General features: G+C 44.9%; 1 protein-coding gene and 1 non-coding gene across 3 annotated transcripts in view; both read left to right on the plus strand.

Moving 5' to 3' along the window:
- LOC132374641 (chloride intracellular channel protein 5) overlaps positions 1–19910 on the plus strand; it is a 113444-nt gene extending 93534 nt beyond the window's left edge. For both annotated transcript variants that reach the window (XM_059938575.1, XM_059938577.1), the window contains exons 5-6: positions 2541–2725; positions 10477–19910. In XM_059938575.1, coding sequence (XP_059794558.1) covers positions 2541–2725; positions 10477–10644 — 353 coding nt within the window. In that variant the 3' untranslated portion in view covers positions 10645–19910. The remainder of the gene's footprint in view (positions 1–2540; positions 2726–10476) is intronic.
- Positions 15458–15530, plus strand: TRNAE-UUC (transfer RNA glutamic acid (anticodon UUC)). The gene has a single exon. It is a non-coding gene; the product is annotated as a tRNA-Glu (tRNA).
- Positions 19911–20314: the final 404 nt, after the last annotated feature.

Below are 20314 nucleotides of genomic sequence, written 5' to 3' on the forward strand. Positions count from 1 at the left end.
GGGTGGGGTGGAGAGGGGAAGAAAGCAGTTCAAGGACCGGGGATCCATCAAGTGCCTGGGACGTTAGTGGTCCCGGGTCTCGGGGTCCCCTGGCCTCAGGCTTCCTTGCTGCTCTCTGAGGTTCCCCCACCCTCCCCGCCCAACGCCATCCTGCTACTCAGAGGAAGTCTTTTGGAGGAGGGTTTCAAATGCCAACACAGAAGGAATTAACATCTTCTTGTCGCTCTGGTTTCTTTCACATCCCCTTCACTCTCACCAGAGCAGAAAGTTTAACAGCAACGGTTTCATGACCTGGGTACCATCAGCCAAAAGAGATCATTAAATTCTACGGATGCCAGATTGAGCCGGGGTCAGAAGAATGAATGAGTTGGCAGGTAGGGGGGAAAGAACCAGCAGAGAATGTATTGGTGCTGGCCTTTGTCATTCAACAACACAGCAGTGTGTTAGCACACAGGCACGTCGAGTCTCCCTCCCTCTGGCCCTGCCTCTCAACACAGCTTGTCACCGAGAAGGATCCCGAGGGAGGGTAAGGGACAGGGCTGTGGCTGGACATTCAGTCAGTAAGAGAAGCCAAGCTGCAGGCCACTGAATTTCCTCCTCTAGGGACTGAGCTTCAGAATTGGAGCTTAGAATCTCTCGTGCTCTGCCATTGCCAAACTTTACCCTTCCACCTTAAGAGACGGCTGGAGAGAGAGTTGAAATTTCTCCAGAACTATCCTCCCAAAGAGCTTCAGTTGCTGTTCTAGGCCTCTCTTACCAAATTTCACGTTTCCAAGACTGGGCACTCGGGCAGGGACCTGCTCAGGTGTCTGGGGGCATTTGGGGTTAGAACCTGAAATGTCTCGTATCCCATCAATGTCTCTTTCCCTCGGATGATATCAGCTCATCAAATTTCAGCAGGCATTCTATCTGATTTTTCCTTTCTCCATTAGAATCAAGATTTTGTCATCATCTCCATAACTGAAAGGGGTAGCGGGATTTGTTGAAGCAAACAGACTCAATATAAATCACAGCTGCTTCCGTGGGCGTGAGCTGGGGTGCTAAGAAGTAGCGTTGGCGCCCTCTGCCGGCGCTCTTGAACAGGCTTGCAGTCCCGTCCCAGTCTAGACAATTACTAAGGGGAATACAAGCATTTTTCCCAGCCCCGCTCACTCTATTCTCCCAAACTGGAAACACAAAGCAGATGATGAAGTCCAAGTTCAAATGCCAGGGAGAAGGAAGTGTTGAGAAACCGCATCCAACCTCCAGCCTGTTTTCAAATGTTCCAGTAAGCATTCAGTTGCTGTATCTTGGGCTGGTGTCGTTTCACTGTCTCAGACAAAGTCTTTCTATGAAAAGACGAACACGGGTTATGTGAGGAGGAGCTAACAGAAGGCGCGTTGGGGAAAAATCTGAGCAAGAGCACGGTCCTGTGGGCTCTTCCTCCAGAGGCAGCTCCCTCCTTTTAGCTGCTGAAATTAACACCCGGACTGATTCCCAGCATCTCGGTGTCAATCTCTAAACCAGAGTCTGGAAAAATCAGTCATTGGGGGGTGGGGCTGATGACACAGGTGCATTGGCCCATGACCTGGCCAGCCATCTCCTCCAGCTCAGGTGGACAGTTTCTAGGTTAGGGTTCTCTGACTGGAGTGGTCGGTGAGATTCCGGGTGGAATGACACTGGGTGATAGTGATTTTCTATAGTTGCTCTTTTGAGTATTTTGTTCTGTTCTTATACGTAAGTGAATTATTTGATAGATAATCACTGGGGCAAGACTGGAAAAATCTTCTGCCACGTTGTCTTCCTTCGGATTTTCACTCTTTGAGCTGTATCCGTGACAGGTTTGCATGCAGGCAGGGTCGCACATTTCTGGCGGAGTCTGCTGCCCCGTGCATTGGCCATTCCATTTTGGACCGCTCTGATTTTTAGAACAACCCCTCTAGATTAAACGCAAGGATGCCTCCTTGATACCCACTGGTTCTCTGGGGGCAGCCCCGGACATGGGTGCTCACTGGCCTAGGTCACGTCTTCCTGGAAGCCTTCACACCTCTCCTTCTCAGGTTGGGTTAGCCATAGCTAAGGCTGCCCCCAAATCTGGTGACTATCTCTGTCCTAGGACCTCTATGCAGTTGTTATTTACTTATTTAATAGTTCTTTCTTTCTACAAAATTATTAAGCGGGTTAACTGCGGAATATCGGCAAAATTTAGATGAGCAAAAGAGGAAAATGAAAACTGACAATTATTATTGCATCTGTTGGAGAGGGGTACTGTACAAGCTTTGATAGATATCCTGATGGTTGTATTTCTGTATTTATATGATCTTTTCCAAAAACAAGGATTAGCGAATGTTTATTGTTTGGTTAAGGTTTGCTTTTTCAGGCTGTTTAATACTCTTCTATGGCATCGTGTACCTGGCTGTCAGGTACTCTGTAGTGTGGGGGGAGCCGGTATGATGAGGGGGACAGGATTCTGGATAAGCTCCTTTGCTCTGAAGACCCCGTGGCTGTATCCAGCAGCAGGAAGGTTGACTAAAGACACTTCTTTTGCTGTTCCACGCCAGCCCTTGAGCGAGGCCTGACCAAGGCACTGAAGAAACTGGATGATTACCTGAACACCCCTCTGCCGGAGGAGATCGACGCCAACACTCGCGGGGACGAGGACAAGGGCTCCCGGCGCAAGTTCCTGGATGGAGACGAGCTGACCCTGGCCGACTGCAACCTGCTGCCCAAGCTCCATGTGGTCAAGGTAAAAGCGCTCTATCTATCCGCAGGTGCTCCCCAGATCCAGCTCCATCAAAGGCCCGGATCACCTGTGGAGGTGAGGTGAGGACAGTGCCGCCTGCTGATGGAGAGTCAGAGCTCGGAAGTCACGCAAACTGGGACCCAAAGTCAGCCTCCGCCGCGTGCTGGCTGTATAGCCTCTCTGAGCTCCAGGTTACACCTGTAACATAGGCACATATTGTTTAACTAGGGCTGTTGGGAGACTAAGTGTGGCCTGAAAGTGCCTGCCATATTGTAAGGGCTCAATAGGTAATAGTTGCTATTATTGTCCTGTTATATATAGTTATATATAGTCCTGTCACTCCACAGGCCTCCTCCTTACCTCTTCCTCATAGGTTTTCACTGGCCACACCCCGACATCTCTATTAAGCGTGCCCTCATATGCATGTTTGCTTTGTGGGCAGACGCACCTTCTGATTCCCTGTAGCCACTCTCTGGGGCAGGCAGGCGTCTTCCTCATCTACCAGTTGAAGAGCTGGAGGCTGCAAGAAGTGACGGCATTTTCTTGCTACTGCCACACTTACTGATCACGGTTAACCTGCAGTGTAACCCTTTCCTACGCCAGCCTTAGGATCTGAGAATTGGAAAGAAGGGGGAAATTCTGAGGTCACCCTAATCTCCCACCCCAAAGTGGACCCCTTCCTGTGTGTCTGTGACAGGCTTCTGTGCAGCTGTGACTGCACGTTTCTGATGACGAAGAGCCCTCTGCCTACAGAGCCAGCCCTACCATTTTGGACGGTTCCAGTTATTAAACCATCCTTCTTTACATGGAGCCCAAACGTGCCTCCCTGCTCCCTTGGTTCTCTGGAGCAACACGAAACAGGGCTGCTCTCTTCATCTCATTTGAAGACAGCAGTTGTGTCTCCCACATTTCTCTAAACTAATACTTCTTCTCACATCCTTTTATTCATTTTTATTTTTTTAACCATTTTATTTGTGTGTTTTAAAATCATCTTTCTTGGAGTACAGTTGCTTAACAATGTTGTGTTAGTTTCAGGTGTTCAGCAAAGTGATTCAGTTATATATGTATATTCTTTTTCAGATTCTTTTCCATTATAGGTTATTACAAGATATTGAGTGTAGTTCCCTGTGCTATAGTGTTGTTGTCTATCTGTGTTATATATAGTAGTGTGTATATGTTAATCCCAAACTCCTAATTTATCTCCACCCCTCGCCCCCCAACTATCCCCATTGGTAACCATAAGTTTGTTTTCTATCACATCCCTTTCTGACCCTCACCAGACCAGAGAAAATTACAGTGTGATCGTAGAGCTAGACTGCTCTCTACTTTTACATGTGTTAATATCTCATTGTCTCAGACAAAAAGCTCTGTGAGGACAGGTCTTCTCTAAGCATGATGGTGGGTATGTGGTAGCCCTTTAATAAATACTCATTGATTGACCATTTGATCACCTAGCTTGTGATCCCCAGTTTCTTTCCACCTGTCACTAAGGAGGATCAGATTCAATCATTTATCAGCTGGATATCTGCCTACTGGTTTTCAGCTGATGTCCTGAGCTGGAAATCAGAGCCCTCCAATCAGAACACACGCCAGCTTGAGTTGAAATGTTAGCTGTGCACACACTGGTGTTCCTGCGGGTCACGTCAGGGCTGGAGGCTGGGAGAGAATCATGCTCGCCAGGGCTGATGGGCAGAGCAAATTCAGTCTATTAATAGGAAGACACTTTGGGTTTGGGCCAAGCCAATGGTCACTGGTAGGTCCAGCCAAGCTATATGTCTTTGAAGTTATTAATTATTGCACGCCCACCCCACCTCCAAAACATCTTTTATTCTCATTTCCTGAGGAACAAGTGGCACCATTAGGGGTGATATGATTCTATCAGCTACACTGTCAGAGTGAGGTAATGGAAAGAACCCTGTTCTAGAAGTCCGGAGACCCAAGTTTCGGTTCCGTGTATGCCACCATCTAGCAGCAGGAGCTGGGGCAGGTCTTTTACTCTTTTGGGGAATCATTTCTCTCATGCCCAAAAGAAGAGATGTGGATTACATTCCTTCTCGCCTCTTCCCCTCACTTCCGTCCCTCCTCCTCTCACTCACACGTGGGTTGACCACCCACTCAAGAATCACGTGTCTGATCAGGTGAACAAATGGATCTTCCAGGCCCCGGGCTTCGTCCTCTGGTTTCTCCAGTTCCTTCCAGCCCTGGACGACTAAGTTACACTCCTGTCCTGGGATGAAGTTCAGTGTGTCATTTACTTGCAGGAGCCGGGGATCGGAGGGAGGATGGCCTGCGAGGGGACAAAGGTTGGGCATCACCTCCCGTCTCCTTGGATTTCTGCTGACCCAGCTTATCAGATCCCAGAGCCCTGGCAAACCTCTGAAGTGTGGAAAGCGCGAAGGGGGAGCCAAGTCAGACCTCCAGTTTGGCTTCAGACGCCGAGGCTTAATCTGGGCTGGGGGAGCTAACTGTTTTCATATGAAAGCAAATTCAGAACATGAGCATGGAGGTTCCTGCGGACGTCAGAGCTTCTGCCGTGTTCATCCTCTCCCTCTCTCTTTCATTGGCTCTCCTTCAGTTTGTCTGCATCCTTGGAGGCTGAGCTGCTCTGGCCCCGCTGCTCACTGACAGCCTGGTTTGAACTTTCATTGTCTGGCCGCCTTCTGTTCTCATCTTCCCGCACAAGCCAACGTGTGAGGAAAGAACCAGCTCTGGCCAAGGTCATGGTGCGCGGATCCAGGCAGGGAGGGACACACGGGACCCTTGTGGCTGTCCCTGGGACCCTCGGCCCCTGGACCCTCACATGGCACAGGGACCTGTTCAGCTGCTGAAGCAAACAGGAAGGGAGCTATGTATATAAATACAAATATACATTCATAAGTTGCATCTCTGCCGTTTTCAAGCTCATATTATATATATATCCTTTAAAAACTTGAAAATACATTCCAGGATGTAGAGACTTGAGGCTGCCCCATGGATCAGTTGATAATTTTGAAAAATATTTTTTGCTCGATGCCTTGACCTTATTGTGGACTTTTTCTTTCTGTTTTTTTCCATTTTTTAAGTTGAAGTATAGTTCATGTACAATATAAGTCACAGGTGTACAACATAGGGATTCATGATTTTTAAAGGTTATACTCCACTTATAGTTAACTATAAAATACTGGCTATATTCCCCATATTGTACATCTTTGTAGCTTATTTTATACGTAGTAGTTTGTGCCTCTTGATCTCCTACCCCTATTTTGCTCCTTCGCTCTGGTAACCACTAGTCTGTTCTCTGTATCTATGAATCTGTTTCTGTTATATTCAGTAGTTTGTTTTCTTTTTTAGATTCCACATATAAATGACAACATGCATTATTTGTCTCTCTCTGTATGACTTCTTCCATTTAGCATAATGCCCTCCAAGGCCATCCATGTTGCTGCAAATAGCATTATTTCATTCCTTTTTAAGGCTGAGTAATATTCCATTGTCTATAGACCACATCTTCTTTATCCATTCATCTGTTGATGGGCACTTGGGTTGCTTCCATATCTTGGCTATTGTAAATAGTGCTGCTATGAACACTGGGGTGCATGTATCTTTTTGAAATACTGTTCTCGTTATTTTAGGGTATAAACAGGAGTGGAATTACTGGATCATATGGTAGTTCTATTTCTAGTTTTTTGAGAAAACTTCATACTGTTTTCCACAGGGGCTGCATCACTTTACATGGTGTGGGCCTTTTTCATTCACTCTGGCAATTTCCAGCTGCTTCCCTTGGTGGAGCCTCCACCCCTGCATGGATTTTCTCATTACCCAAGACAGCCTTTTCTAAAGGTTCACGAGCAAACCCAAGGAGCCGCCGTCTTGCAGCAAGCAGAGGGCTCTGTTGAAGGACCCTGATTCCATCACCTGTGTTATCGGCCCCACCTATGCTAGACAGACATTGCCAGGTGGCTTCGGTAGTGACCACCCCAAACCAGTTATTTTAACTGAGATAATTTAATATGAAGAAGTGCTAAGTACTAAGAACTAGAAAGACAAAATGTACCTTGAGGTTCCTCCTTCAGGGCAGCAGGGCAGAGGGAAGAGGTTGGAATGATCCAAACTTGAACTATACAATAGCCAAGACATGGAAACAACCTAAATGTCCATTGACAGATGAATGGATAAAGAAGATGTAATATATATCTATGTGTGTATACATATACGTACATATATATATGCAATGGAATACTACTCAGCCATAAAAAAGAACGAAACAATGCCATTTGCAGCAATATGGATGGATCTAGAGATTATCATACTAAGTGAAGCAAGTCAGAAAGAGAAAGACAAGTACCATATGATATCACTTATATGTGGAATCTAAAATATGACCCAAATGAACTTGTCTACGAAACAGAGTCACAGACAGAGAGAACAGACGTGTGGTTGCCAAGGGCAGGGGTGGGGGAGGGACGGACTGGGAGTTTGGGGTTAGCAGATGCAAACTAGTATACATAGACTGGATAAGCAACAAGGTCCTACCGTACAGCACAGGGAACTATATTCAGTATCCTGGGATAAACCATAATGGAAAAGAATATGAAAAAGAATGTGTAATATATACGTATAATGGAGTCATTTTGCTGTACAGCAGAAATCAACACGACATTGTAAATCAACTACACTTCAACAAAATAAATTAAAAAACAAAAAACTTGAACTCCCTGAGGGATTCCGCAGAGCTACACCTTGGGCCTCCGAGGTGGGGCGCTGCTTAGCTGGGGCTGAGAACAGAGTTCAGAGCGGCCCGTGGGGCTGGGACCCAAGCTCAGTGGTGGGCTCACGGTTGTGTGCCGGCCTCTCTGAGCTGGTGTGAGGACACGGGTCCTGCGAGCGTTTGCAAAATGGCAAATGGGATTCAGCTGCCGCTACTGGAGAAAAGGAGACTCTCACAGGAACAGGAAACCCACAGGAAGGGGCCAGTCCCTGCTCCCTCCTCCAGACACGCAGCCTCTCTCTAGCACCCCCTGTTGTCAGAACCTCAGGGGAGCTGCCGGCAAAGCAGAGGTAAGCTTTGCAGTCCCAGTCTCAGCATCACAAAGAAGCCGGTGCAGCTACACTAGTAGGTCTGGATATAAAGCAACAGTAGCTGAATAATTGGCACAGGAGGAATTCTGAGTAGAGCTATTCCTTTATCATTTACATAAGGCTGAGTGGCAAAGTGGAAAGAATTGGATTAGGCAACAGAGACTGTAATAAATATTAGTGATTAATAGAAAATTACAGATAACAGATACTGGTTGAATTAATTATTTTCCTGTGTAACATTGTATAAACCACTAAATCTCTTGGGACTCCGGTTTGCTCATTGCAAAGGATCTTCAGGCTTTAAAGTTAAGTGATCATATATGTTTGACACTAGATGCACTCTGTCTGATGTTCGGATAACAAGATGGTAAAGATTAATTACAACTTTTTATTGAATCCCTCCCTGCTTGTTTAACCTCTCTCTGCCTTATTTTTCTCATCTGTAAAATGGGAATATAACACACTCTTCCTTGTAGATTTATTTAGAGATTTCAGTAGCTTGCCAAGTGCTTAAGGCAGTGCCTGGTGCAGAGCACAGAGGGAATAGATGTTTGCTATTGTTGTTACTCTTATCAACAGCATTACTGAGGTTATCAAGGGAGACAGAAATGAAGAAGCTGCGGTTCCTGTCCTCATACTGCTCACAATCTAGGGAAGAGAGGGAGGATATGAACTGACTGTCATTTGGAGTAGAATAGAGCTTAGGGCCGTAATGGAAGTTCAAAACTGATGGAGGAGATCGGAGCGGGGAAATGCATCCTCCTTGGAATGTGGTCCTGTCTATGCGACTGAGCTGTTCATACAATAGGTCATCGGTGTCCCTCACTCAGAACTGCTTTCTGGGGGAACCCTGCACAGCACTGGTGCCCAGATGAAGACGAAAGCCCGGAGTGGCTGGTCTGGGGGGTTCCCTGAGTGGGAGGACCCCTGGGCCAGTGATCTGGTGACCTCTTTGAAAAGAAAGCAAGGAAAGGAGTCAGAAGTCAGTGCTGTAGGAGAGAGGCTACTCTTTGCTCTCTCCCCCCCAGTTCCCGAGGGGTAGAGGCAAGACTAGCCAATGTGCAAGCCCCAGTGCCCAGCGAAACTAAAAGGGTGCCCGTTAAAAAAGTCTTCAGTTTCCAGATGTTGACAGCAGAGTGTTAAACCAAGAGCAGGGCCGTTCTGAGTGTGAGACCCCCTGTGACTCACAGGTCTCACGTCTTCGAAGCCCTCCCTGGCTAGAGAGACCTTATTAAAGAGACCACGCAGCCCCTACCTAGGAAGGAATGCATGCAATGGGCAAAAGGTGGGTCTCGATGAATTCTGACAACAGGTCATCTTTCTTGAGCACCCAGTATGAGCCAGCACCCCCCCCCCCAATCATTTTATGTGTTTTAACTAATTTATTACTCCAAGGTAGCTTGTCTTATTACCTCCATTTTAGAGGAAAAGAATTTGGGGCTCAGAGAAGTTAAGTAACTAGTCCAAGGTCACACAGCTGTCAAGTAGTGGGGTCAGGATGGCAGATCCAGTCAGCTGGGATCCAGAGCCCACGCTGTTAACCACTATGCTACTGTGTCTCTCAATACAAACACCACTTCCCCAGAACGCCCAAGTCCACAGCCCCGAGTGTGGAACTAAGGAGAGAACAGAAATCACTGTCTGTTCACTCCCACATACCCTGAACCTACATATGCATTCCTATACCTAACTTACGTTTTATGCTTTGTATTCTCTTCTGTAAATAATGGATGCTTTGTAAAACAAAGTGGATAGGGAAAAAAGAAAAGAAAAAGTTGTCTATAATTCTATCAAGCAGACGTAACCACTGGTAATAGATTGGGGTATGTACTTCTAGTCATCCTACGTATTTCTCCAAATGCCTTATACTACACTTCAACCTTAACGGTCTTTCTTTTTTTTTTTTTTTTTTAATTATCTATTTATTTATTTATTTTTGGCTGCATTGGGTCTTCGTTTCTGTGCGAGGGCTTTCTCTAGTTGTGGCAAGTGGGGTCCACTCTTCATCGCGGTGCGCGGGCCTCTCACTATCGCGGCCTCTCTTGTTGCGGGGCACAGGCTCCAGATGCGCAGGCTCAGTAGCTGTGGCTCACGGGCCCAGCTGCTCCGCGGCATGTGGGATCTTCCCAGACCAGGGCTCGAACCCGTGTCCCCTGCATTGGCAGGCGGATTCTCAACCACTGCGCCACCAGGGAAGCCCTAACGGTCTTTCTTGAAGCGTTTTCCAAGTCACTGGGATTTCCTCTGCATCACTTTTCATGGCTCTCCAGATATGTATGAGAACGTATTTATCCATTCATGTGTTGTTGGACATTTGTGTTGGATTCCATTTTTTGCTATTCCAAATAGTCCTACGGTCCTATGTGTGTAGCTAAATCTTCTTGTACACCCGTGGTATTTCCTAAGGAAAAAAATCCCTGGAAGCAGAATTACTAAGTCAAAGGGCAAATTATATTTGCTTGAGAAAATACAATAAAATAAAAATAAATAAAATATAAAATAAATAAGATAAATAAAATAAACAAAATTGCATTAAAAAAAGGCAGCACTGCCACCTTGCGTGACAAGCATCTTGCTGGCCCCTTGGGATGCATGGAGGGTCTTCCCGCTGTGCACACACTCGGTCACACCGCTAACACCTTCCTGGTGGTTTGTTTCATGCTTTAACACCATCTCCATCCTGCCATCTCTTGTAGATTGTGGCCAAGAAATACCGCAACTACAATTTCCCGGCTGAGATGACGGGCTTGTGGCGGTACCTTAAGAACGCCTACACCCGGGACGAGTTCACCAACACCTGCGCGGCCGACAGTGAGATCGAGTTGGCCTATGCGGATGTGGCCAAGCGCCTCAGCCGATCCTGAACTTGGCCGTCTTGCCCCATCACTGCTGCAGAAAGACTCACCATCTCCCCAAGGACTCCAGCTTCACGGACTCCTTTTCCACGTCACCTCCAGAAACTTCTGTTTTTATCAGGCCGCATCTTGCTGGCATCATTGGAACCCCAGCCTGCTGTCTTTGATGAAGGTCGGCACCATCCCCATCTGATCAGGCAGGAATCTGCAAGCAGAAATGAGAGAAACGGTCAAGCTCTCAGCCTTTCGGGCCTGGGCTGGGTTCAGCGTGTTTGGGGTCGGTGCGGGAGAACGAACCCGTCTGTGGGATGGTCACTGGCCGCTTTTGCCAATATCAAAATGTCTCCTAGGCTGCGTTAGACACGTGCAACACCCTGTCCTCATCCACTCTCCCCTTTGTCAGTAACTCCAAGGCCAAGGCCAGAGGCCACCTTAGTTCTCATTAGAAAGAGATGCAGTGCTTTGTTAGGGGGAGACAGAGGGTGAATGGGAAGAATGGAGCAGGTGTGGATTTGGGCGTCCGGCAGACACACCTCCACTCACTCACCACTTTCTGGCACTCCTGTCACTTCGGGCACTGAAGGCCAGATTGGAAAACTATTTCAGACTCAGTCTCAGTTTGCTGCAGTGCCAGGCACAGTCTGATACTATCAAGTACCTGGCTTGATGCAGATCTCCATTTTTATCTGTCCAGGCCTTGCCAGGAAGGGAAATTGGCATGAAATTCCAAGCTGGGGTGACTGGGAAGGGGAGGGGAGGGGAGCAGTGTCAATGCCAAAAGGCCCAAGGGGTCTACCAGCCATGGGGTTTGCTTGCGTATGGGAGTGGTTTCACTGGAGATTACATGCCTGGGTTTGACTGTGTTTATCCACGAGTGAATTTTGGTCTCTGAGAAAGCAGATGGGAGTGGGGGGGTGGAGGGATGGGTGAGGATCCAAAAAGGTCTTTAGGAGGCTCAACGTTTCCCGGGAATCTTTTAGACAGGTCTTCTCTCTTATGATCTAACTAAGCCTTGAACTGGTGATGTCATGTAACTACCCACCTTATAACAAAAATCCAAGAATTGGCCAAAAATGACTGTCCGGTCTCTTCAAGTTCTTCCTGGATGTGAGTCTGCTAAGCCGGGTGCTCTCTGAATCAACTGTAGCCTCCGATGGGTGAGAGATACGTTTAGGAGGTGGCTTGATCGCGGAGGCTTAGGAATAAAGTCCGTGGGCCTTTCTGATTGGGAAACCATGTGGTTTAAACTCGAACAGAAAATACATACGCATCTGGGTAAATTTTCCTACCATCTGACTCAATTGCCAGATGAAAAAGAAGAAACTGTTTTTTAACTAATATTTCGCTCTGTAGTCATTCTCCTTGATTTTCACCTCCTTAAAAGCTCACCCTGCTTGAGCACGGGGACCTGTGCAGAGGAAACGAAGAAAAATGAACTAGTCATCAGCTCCCTCTTCCCACGAACACCCTGGGAGAAAGTCCACCCGCCACAGACCCTCACCTCCAACAATCCTTCCTTCTGCGTTGCCTGTTGGTGGCGAGTGAGACTCCCAAGTGCCTGAAAGCCCCAGGACTTGGCTCACCGCTCAGTGAGGGCAGGACGGCACAGGGCCTTCCTGTAGAAACATCACCAGACTCTAACCCAAGCAATCCCCGGACCTACCTGCCTCCAGGGATCTCTGGAGATAAAAGGGGCCCACTGATCAGAGCCAAGGAGAGGAAGCAGGAGGGTCTCCTTTAGCCCAGGGAGGAAGACGACATTTCTGAGTAAGACATCCTATAAGCCTGAGACCTTTCAAAAAGCAGAAGGAATGGATGCATTTTCACCTCTAAGGGAACCTTTCCACAGACCCCCTGGTAATTTTGTCCCTGGAGATGTTTGAAAAGAACTGGTAAGGAAACAGTCCTTTTGACTGTAGGGAAAAGCCCCAAACTGGCCTCCTGGGAGGTGAAAGCTTGAATGATCCCAAAGGCCTTTTAAGTAGTGTGAAATCCTGTTGTCCCAGAAATCCTTCCCTCAACGTCACAGCACAGGCATGATGATCTAAGAGGCAGTTTACTTTCCTGAGACCCAGAGAGGCGCTCTTCTTAAAGCACATCTGAGAAGCATAGACAGCCAGCGACAGAGAAAACAGGCGGACGCTCAAGTGGAGTAGCTCCCCCAGAGGAGTTTTTGCACACCAAGACTCTGCTTTGATATTCAGAATTCAGCAATTGGTGAGTCTTTAAACACAGCCTTTAAAAACAAGCAAGCCAAACCAAATCAACATTGTTGCTTCTAGATGTTCCTTCTGTGGTTGACTTAGTTTTACATAAATAGCAATATTAAGGCACAGGGGTGGGGTTGGGACAGTTATGGGATCCATCGTAACCACTTAGAAGAGGGAGAGGAGTTATAGATGGATGGCACTTTCTGGTACTCAATCCAGGACTATCTTTTTATTGCAACAGGAGATTATCATGTGATGCAACTGACTATTGATTTAAAGCTTTAATGTCTATGACCAGATTTATCAGAATATTTTTAAATAATAATAATATTGCCTTATGATTATTTTTTTCCAAAGAGATTTTTCTCCAGATCTTTCAGCCTCCCTGGGTTTTGGCCATGACCTTGTCACGTACACAGCTTATCATCTCCCAGCAACAGTGTGGAGAGGTCCTTAGGTGTCCCCAGAACCAACTCAGGGAGTATTGATGGTCTGCAGTTTGACCCTGGGCTCCAGAGTGTTAAGATGGGAGGTGACCTTTGTCATTGGTCTGGAATGCATATCGATGCCTCAGAAAGCATTTCAATGACGCTGAAAGGGGATTTATTTGGGTTAAGATCCTGTTTTACTCTGGATTTAACACTCTCCTTCGACTTTCACATCACTGTGGCTTTTTTGGTGGAGTAGCATAGTGGGGGAGAAACAAGAATCATACTCAGAACGACTGTGTTGAATTTACCCATCTTCTCAGTCCTGCCTGCCTCTCAGGTGGCCCCAAGAGGGTATGGGATAAGAATTTAATAGCTATAAAAGATGAGCTGGGTCAGTAAAATCTGGATTGGTCCAGAGCATAGTTTCTTCTATGGCACGCCTTCATCACCTGACAATTCAGAATCACAGGCATGAGTATGGCTGTCTTGTTTTGAACAAGGATACAGCTACCTGGCACCAAGCTCATGAGTTGAAAAGTGAAACCCACACTCCACTGGGTTGTTCGACCACAGGATCTCAAACCGGTTTCAGCTTCCTAGGAAATGGCACTGTCTTCAGCGTTCACTTCTCGTGCTGGTGGGGCCATTGAGGAGTTTGATCTTTTCATTAGAAAGGGGCCATGGCAAGAGTGAGGTTTCCTGGGCTGAATTTTCTAGCGCTGAATGAAATAACAGAAGCTCACAACACCTGTGCCCACTGGCCACTCTGCAGAAAGACAAGACCAAGCATCTTAGAATTGTTGCAAAATGCATCATGCCCAGAATGGACCCTGAAGATCTAAGAGTCTTAGAAATCAGCAAGGTCTGGACAAATAGAATTAAAAGGGAGGCAGAGTCAGGAAAGTGCAGGTCTGCCTAGTAAGTTTTTCATCAGGAGGAAACAGGGAGAGTCTGTCTGAAATTAAGTTGGTCTCGGGGCAGCAGACATCCAGTAGGTACGTCTGTGGCTCCTATTTCCACTGACCAGGAGTCAGTTCAACAGCAGAGGGAATCAAGATGCTGGTGTCTTCCTCCTTGGAAAGATGAAGCATTAACTCATGGTTAAAACTAAGCTCGATGATTCACAAGGGATCACTTTCTTTTTTTTTATGTAGCCTTAAAAAGAACCTAAAGCATTAGAGAAAGGAGTGTGCCTGTGAAGCGTCCTGGTTCTGATGTTAGGACAGAAGTGATCACATCATTGGCTTTGGGACCCTTCTAGCACACAAGGCCCATTATCTTCTATCCACTGCTCTTGGCATTTAATCCAAACAACACGTGCCCTCCTATGAATGCATCTTCCTCTCCCTTTGTCAATATTCTCCTCCCAGTTTAGTCTCAGGATACTTTCATTTCGTAATTAGGTATGATCCAAAGTGTGCATAATCTTACTTAATGTTACTCAAGGAAATGGATCCAATGCTCCCCTCCCCAACCAAAAATAAAATTAAAAATTGCCTCATTGTAGGGTTTGGGCTAATCTGTGTTTCTATAAAAGCAATCTGTTTTTTGGCGAAATACAATTTTAAGGATACAGTTGTCTAAGGTATTTATGTATAATTAGAGATTTTGCAATATTGACTATGCATATATTTAAAATATAAAATATCCAGCTGATGTTTGAATTTGTCTATCTTTCCTGACCACCTGCCTATCCCATTTTATAAGCTGGAGCGCTAACTAATTTAGCAAAAGAAGCCTAGCTTTTATAAAAGATCAAACATTTCATTTTATAAAGACACTCCCAATGATGGTAACTTGATTTTTCTCAAGACCTTTAACTGTGGTGATAAAATAACAGGTCTTGCTTTCAAGCCTTAATAATGTAAAATGCCTTTTAATGAAGATATTGCTGAGTGTCTTCCTCATGAATCTGAACTGGTTATAAATTTGTTTTCCAGTCTTGATTGATATTGACTGATTCAAATAAAGTTGGTTTATTTTCAAATATTACAAAGGCGATCATCAGACTTCTTACTGGAGGTGGGGATTTCCTATGCTGTTTGAAATGTGTACGAAATACCTCTTTTTTCCCCAAACGTTGTTTTATTTTCCCATTATAAAAGAAAATATGTTCATTCTTCTTAAAAATCAAAAGCAAATAAAAATTACACAACAATAAAAAAGAATGAAATAGGGAATTCCCTGGTGGTCCAGTGGTTAGGATTTGGCACTTTCACTGCCGAGGCCCCGGGTTCAATCCCCGGTTGGGGAACTAAGATCCCGCAAGCCCCACGATGCAGCCAAAAAAAAAAAAGTAATAAAAGGAATGAAATAATACCATTTGCAGCAACATGGATGGACCGAGAGATTATCATACTGAGTGAAGTAAGCTAGACAAAGACAAATATCATATGATATCGCTTCTATGTGGAATCTGAAAAATAAAAGATACAAATGAACTTATTTACAAAACAGAAATAGACCCAGAGACATAGAAAACAAATTTATGATTACCAAAGGGGTAGGGGGGGAGGGATAAATTAGGAGGATGGGATTAACAGATACACACTACTATATGTAAAATAGATAACCAACAAGGACCTACTGTATAGCACAGGGGACTATACTCAGTATTTTGTAATAACCTATAAGGGAAAAGAATCTGGAAAAGAATGAATATATGTATATATATATATATATATATATATATATATATATATATATATATAAAACTGAAGCACTGTGCTGTACACCTGACACTAACAACATTGTAAATCAACTATACTTCAATTAAAAAAAAGAAAAGAAAAAAAAAAGGAGGAAGAAGAACAGAAGGAAAAGCAAAAAGCTTGTGACTCAGCCATCCAAAAACAGATTTTTATTTTAGCAAAGCTAAATATTCTATCATGGTGCATGGCCCAGGTGAAAAAAATATACTGATGTTCCTTCATGGGTCTTATTTCAATTTCCTATGTGTATTGTACCTGAGAGTGGGCCAGCAGTGACAGTGTAGGTACGATTTAAGGAACACCTTAAAAGACTGATCTATCTGCACCCAAAGCTCTCTCTTGGCCCTCGGTGGCCTCGCCCTATCAGCTTTCCTGGTCTGAAATTCCCACCCTTAGCATCATGTCACTGACTCTGGATTAAGGTCCCCAGAATCCTCAGTAAGAATTTACCTGTAGGGGCTTCCCTGGTGGCGCAGTGGTTAAGAATCCACCTGCCAATGCAGGGGACATGGGTTCGAGCCCTGGTCTGGGAAGATCCCACATGCTGCAGAGCAACTAAGCCCGTGCACCACAACTACTGAGCCTGCACTCTAGAGCCCACTAGCCACAACTACTGAAGTCCGCATGCCACAACTACTGAAGCCTGCATGCCTAGAGCCTGTGCTCCGCAACAAGAGAAGCCACCGCAATGAGAAGCCCTCGCACCACAACAAAGAGTAGGCCCCGCTCGCCGCAACTAGAGAAAGCCCACGAACAGCAACGAAGACCCAACACAGCCAAAAAATAAATTAATTAATTTATTAAAATAAAATTAAAAAAAAAAGAATTTACCTGTAGTCAACGTAGCACCTGAGGAGGACCTCTGTGAGCATTCACACTGCTGAAAGGTGCAAAGCTCCCAGAAGTCCTCTGTGCTCTCCGTGCTCTGTCAGAACAGCTTCTCATCCCTTGGAAGAGATCAGACCCTTGACTCAGGGAATAAGTCCTGGTGGGAGAGGCAGCCGGCAGCTCAGAGAAGATACTGTTGGTGGTCATCTCTCCATCCCAACCACCCCTATCTTCCTCTGGTGATCTCTGATGGGGTCAGGAGTCCACTTCCCCATTCCTCCCTCCTCCCCACCTGCCCACACTTTCCCCACCCTCCTGTGACTCAGGTGAAAATGGTTCCAACCCCAGGTTCAGGGGTGAATCATGAATGGTCTGAGCCTGTCCTCCTGGCTGTGGTTGGTTTCAGAGTGGACTCTTGACCAAGTTTCACCCAGTGTTGTGAGGGGAGGTTTGTTCAGGAACTGCTGAGAAAGATTTCCTTGTTTTTCAGAAAGTGACTCCCTAAGTCACTGCCTCTGGTGCTCCCTCGGAATGTGGGTGTGAGGTCTGGAAGTGCTGCCGCCCTCTGGAGACCATGAGGGCCAAGCCTCAGGCAAAGGCAGTAATACACCGCAAAATGCAACAAGAGTGGAGAGAGCCTGGGTCCTTGATGGGACCCCGAGCTGCTGAAATGTCAAACCTTGAGACTGCACTTCTTGTCCTGTAATACATCCTAGACTGTTTGAGGATGTTTATTGCTTATTTGTTTATTACTATGAGTGGCCAAAACATCCTAAGTGGTATATTAGCCAAGTTTGTTGTTGCTGTTAATAGCCAGTTATATCATCAGTTTGTTCACCCAGGAGGTGTTCTGTGTTTCTATTGTTTGCGTGCAGAGGGTCTGTTCTACAGGCTGACCAAGGGCTGGGAACATGGATCTTCATCTCTCTGCATCTTGTTTCCTTCCCTATGCTATGACAAAACCAAGGGGCATGCGAGTGGCAATCACTGTGCTTGGCACTGAGGAGAAGTGCGCCTTGTTCCAGAGAAGCTTCCAAAAGGTGGACTTGGAGATGAGAGCATCTCATAGACTCAAAGGTGTTGTGAGCCATGTCTTTTTTACTTTTATGTCTAGTAGCTTAAGATTGCCAGAGTCCCCAGTAAGTTTTGCCTTGTGGGGAAAGGCATGGGGTATCAGATGAGAGAGGTAGGAGGCTGAATATTGAAAACAAGGAGATCAGGATTTTAATCGTAGGTCCATCACTTAGTTACTATGTGACTTGGCACAAAGTCCCTTTCTGAGTCTCAGTTTCCCCCAGGGGTTATTAAGGCATCTTGCCTATGAGATGATGAAATGCCTGATGAAGAGTATTTATGAATAAATAAAGGGTTATTTCAAGTGGAATGACATTTTGGCCAATTGGAATCTTCAATCTGTTGGAAGATCTCACTGTAGTCTTTAATGGAAAGAGATGATCACCAGAAAACACATGGATACTAGGAATGTGTGTGTGTGTGTGTGTTGGGGGACTGTCTTTTAAAGTAAATTTCAGGCTATTTTGGAGTCAGTTCCCATCCACATCAGCCTCCTATCTTTCTCATCTACACTGAATGAAATCATCTAGATGCAATGAGAATGACTGTGGGCCCTGCAATTAGGTTCACTGAGCTACAGTTATTTATACAGAAAGTAAAGCAGACTCAAGTTTTGGAAAGATTTTCAATATAAAGAAAGGACATTTTAAAAAATTTGAGTTTAACCCGTCTTTAACTAGAATATCTCAATGTCCCAAACCTTCAAACCAGTGAATTTGTATAGGACTTGGAGCCTAGACCACACAAGATGCATAATACAAATGTCATAATAGAGACCAGCATAGAATCAAGTCCAGATCGACCTGTGGCTTGGTTATATGCCATTTTGTAGCTACTTGGAATTGTTCCCTGTGTGTCAATCACTCCTCATAGCCCCTTCCCCAATGAGAAACTAAGCTCCTTTAAGGACTGGAACGTAGGTTATCCGATTTTTGTGCCATGCCTCACCTGTCCAGCACTCAGCAAATATTAGATGCTCAAAAATATTTATCAGTGGTTGATTGGAGAGTCATGAGACAGTATTCGAGACTTCTGGTTCACCTCGGATCTCACTCCTCACTTCCCTGGAGTCCCTGATCCCCACTGTATCATAATTCTGAAAATAGAATGATAACAGAGTCCAGGACAGAAATGCATGTCTGTGTTTGTTCAGTATGCTTTCATTATACATCTGAAGAATGGATCCTTCTAATACAGTCTGTACAGCGCTTATCTGTCTGAAAAGATGAAAAGCCGTCTAACGCACATTGAATCGCATGGTTGTGATTAGGGAATGATTTAGCCAGTTCCCCAAGTTGGCCACAAAATTCTGCCTCGATTTGGTGTACTTAGAAATGGATTAGAAGTTCTGAAATGAGGGTGACTCTGGATGCTATAGTCCTGCAATTATCTGGCTCAATATGAGTTAAACAAATGCATCTTTTTTTCTGAATATATGTTCGTTAGAGAAAACTTAGAAAATACAAACTAGCAGAAAAGAAGAAACTAAAAGAATACCTGTAACCCCTCCACCAGGAGATCACCACCTTTAATTTACACGTAGTTATCTTTCTAGGCATTTTCTAGTGAGATTGAAATATAAATATAAACAATTTTTTTTAACCAAAGAGCTATTATTGACAACTGAAATCAAAGTACTTTCTTGTCTCTATGATAAACAGTTATGAGCAAAACATATATTCCTGTTTCTGTGCCAAACTATACTAGGACTAGGCACAAGTAACCTGCTATTTGCTCCAGAAAATACTTGCTTACTTATCAAGATCAACAGTTTGCTCAACAATGTTTGTTTCAAGACCGTACCTTACTGTGTCCATCAATCCAAAGCTGTTATGTCATATGTCGTTCAATCCCCACCAGTTCCCCACCTGGTAAGACCCACCTTATAATCAATCACTCAGCTCTGGCGTAAAGCCCTGTAAATATCCTCCTCCTGCAGTTTCCACTTTCTGCTCTACTACTAAGACTCTGTATTCTTCTTTATTGAAATAAATCTAATAAACTTAGCTTTTCTCAATCAAGTTTTTCTAGTGTATTTTTTGTTTTGTTTTGTTTTGGTTTAGTTTGGTTTGGGTTTTTTGGGGGGGAGGGGTGTAATTGTCAGCTAACACTCTTTATACTGTTTTTTTTAATGTTTTTTTCTTGCTTATATAGCAAGAACATCTTTCCAAGCCCCTTTTCATCTATGACATCATTCTTATGTATCAATCCATTTAACCAATTCCCTATTACTTGGTCCTTAGGGTATTACTAATTTTTAACTCTTATAATCAATGCTATAATGAAGTTCCAATCGGTGAGATTCTCTGTTACCTCTATTTTTTCCTTAGAATAGATTTCTGGAGGTGAAATTGCCAAATCAAAAGGCATGCAGAATTTAAGGCTCCTGATACATACTATTGCTAACTTTGCCTCCAGATTGTTC

Source organism: Balaenoptera ricei, chromosome 11, assembly GCF_028023285.1.
Source record: "Balaenoptera ricei isolate mBalRic1 chromosome 11, mBalRic1.hap2, whole genome shotgun sequence".
Taxonomy (NCBI): domain Eukaryota; kingdom Metazoa; phylum Chordata; class Mammalia; order Artiodactyla; family Balaenopteridae; genus Balaenoptera; species Balaenoptera ricei.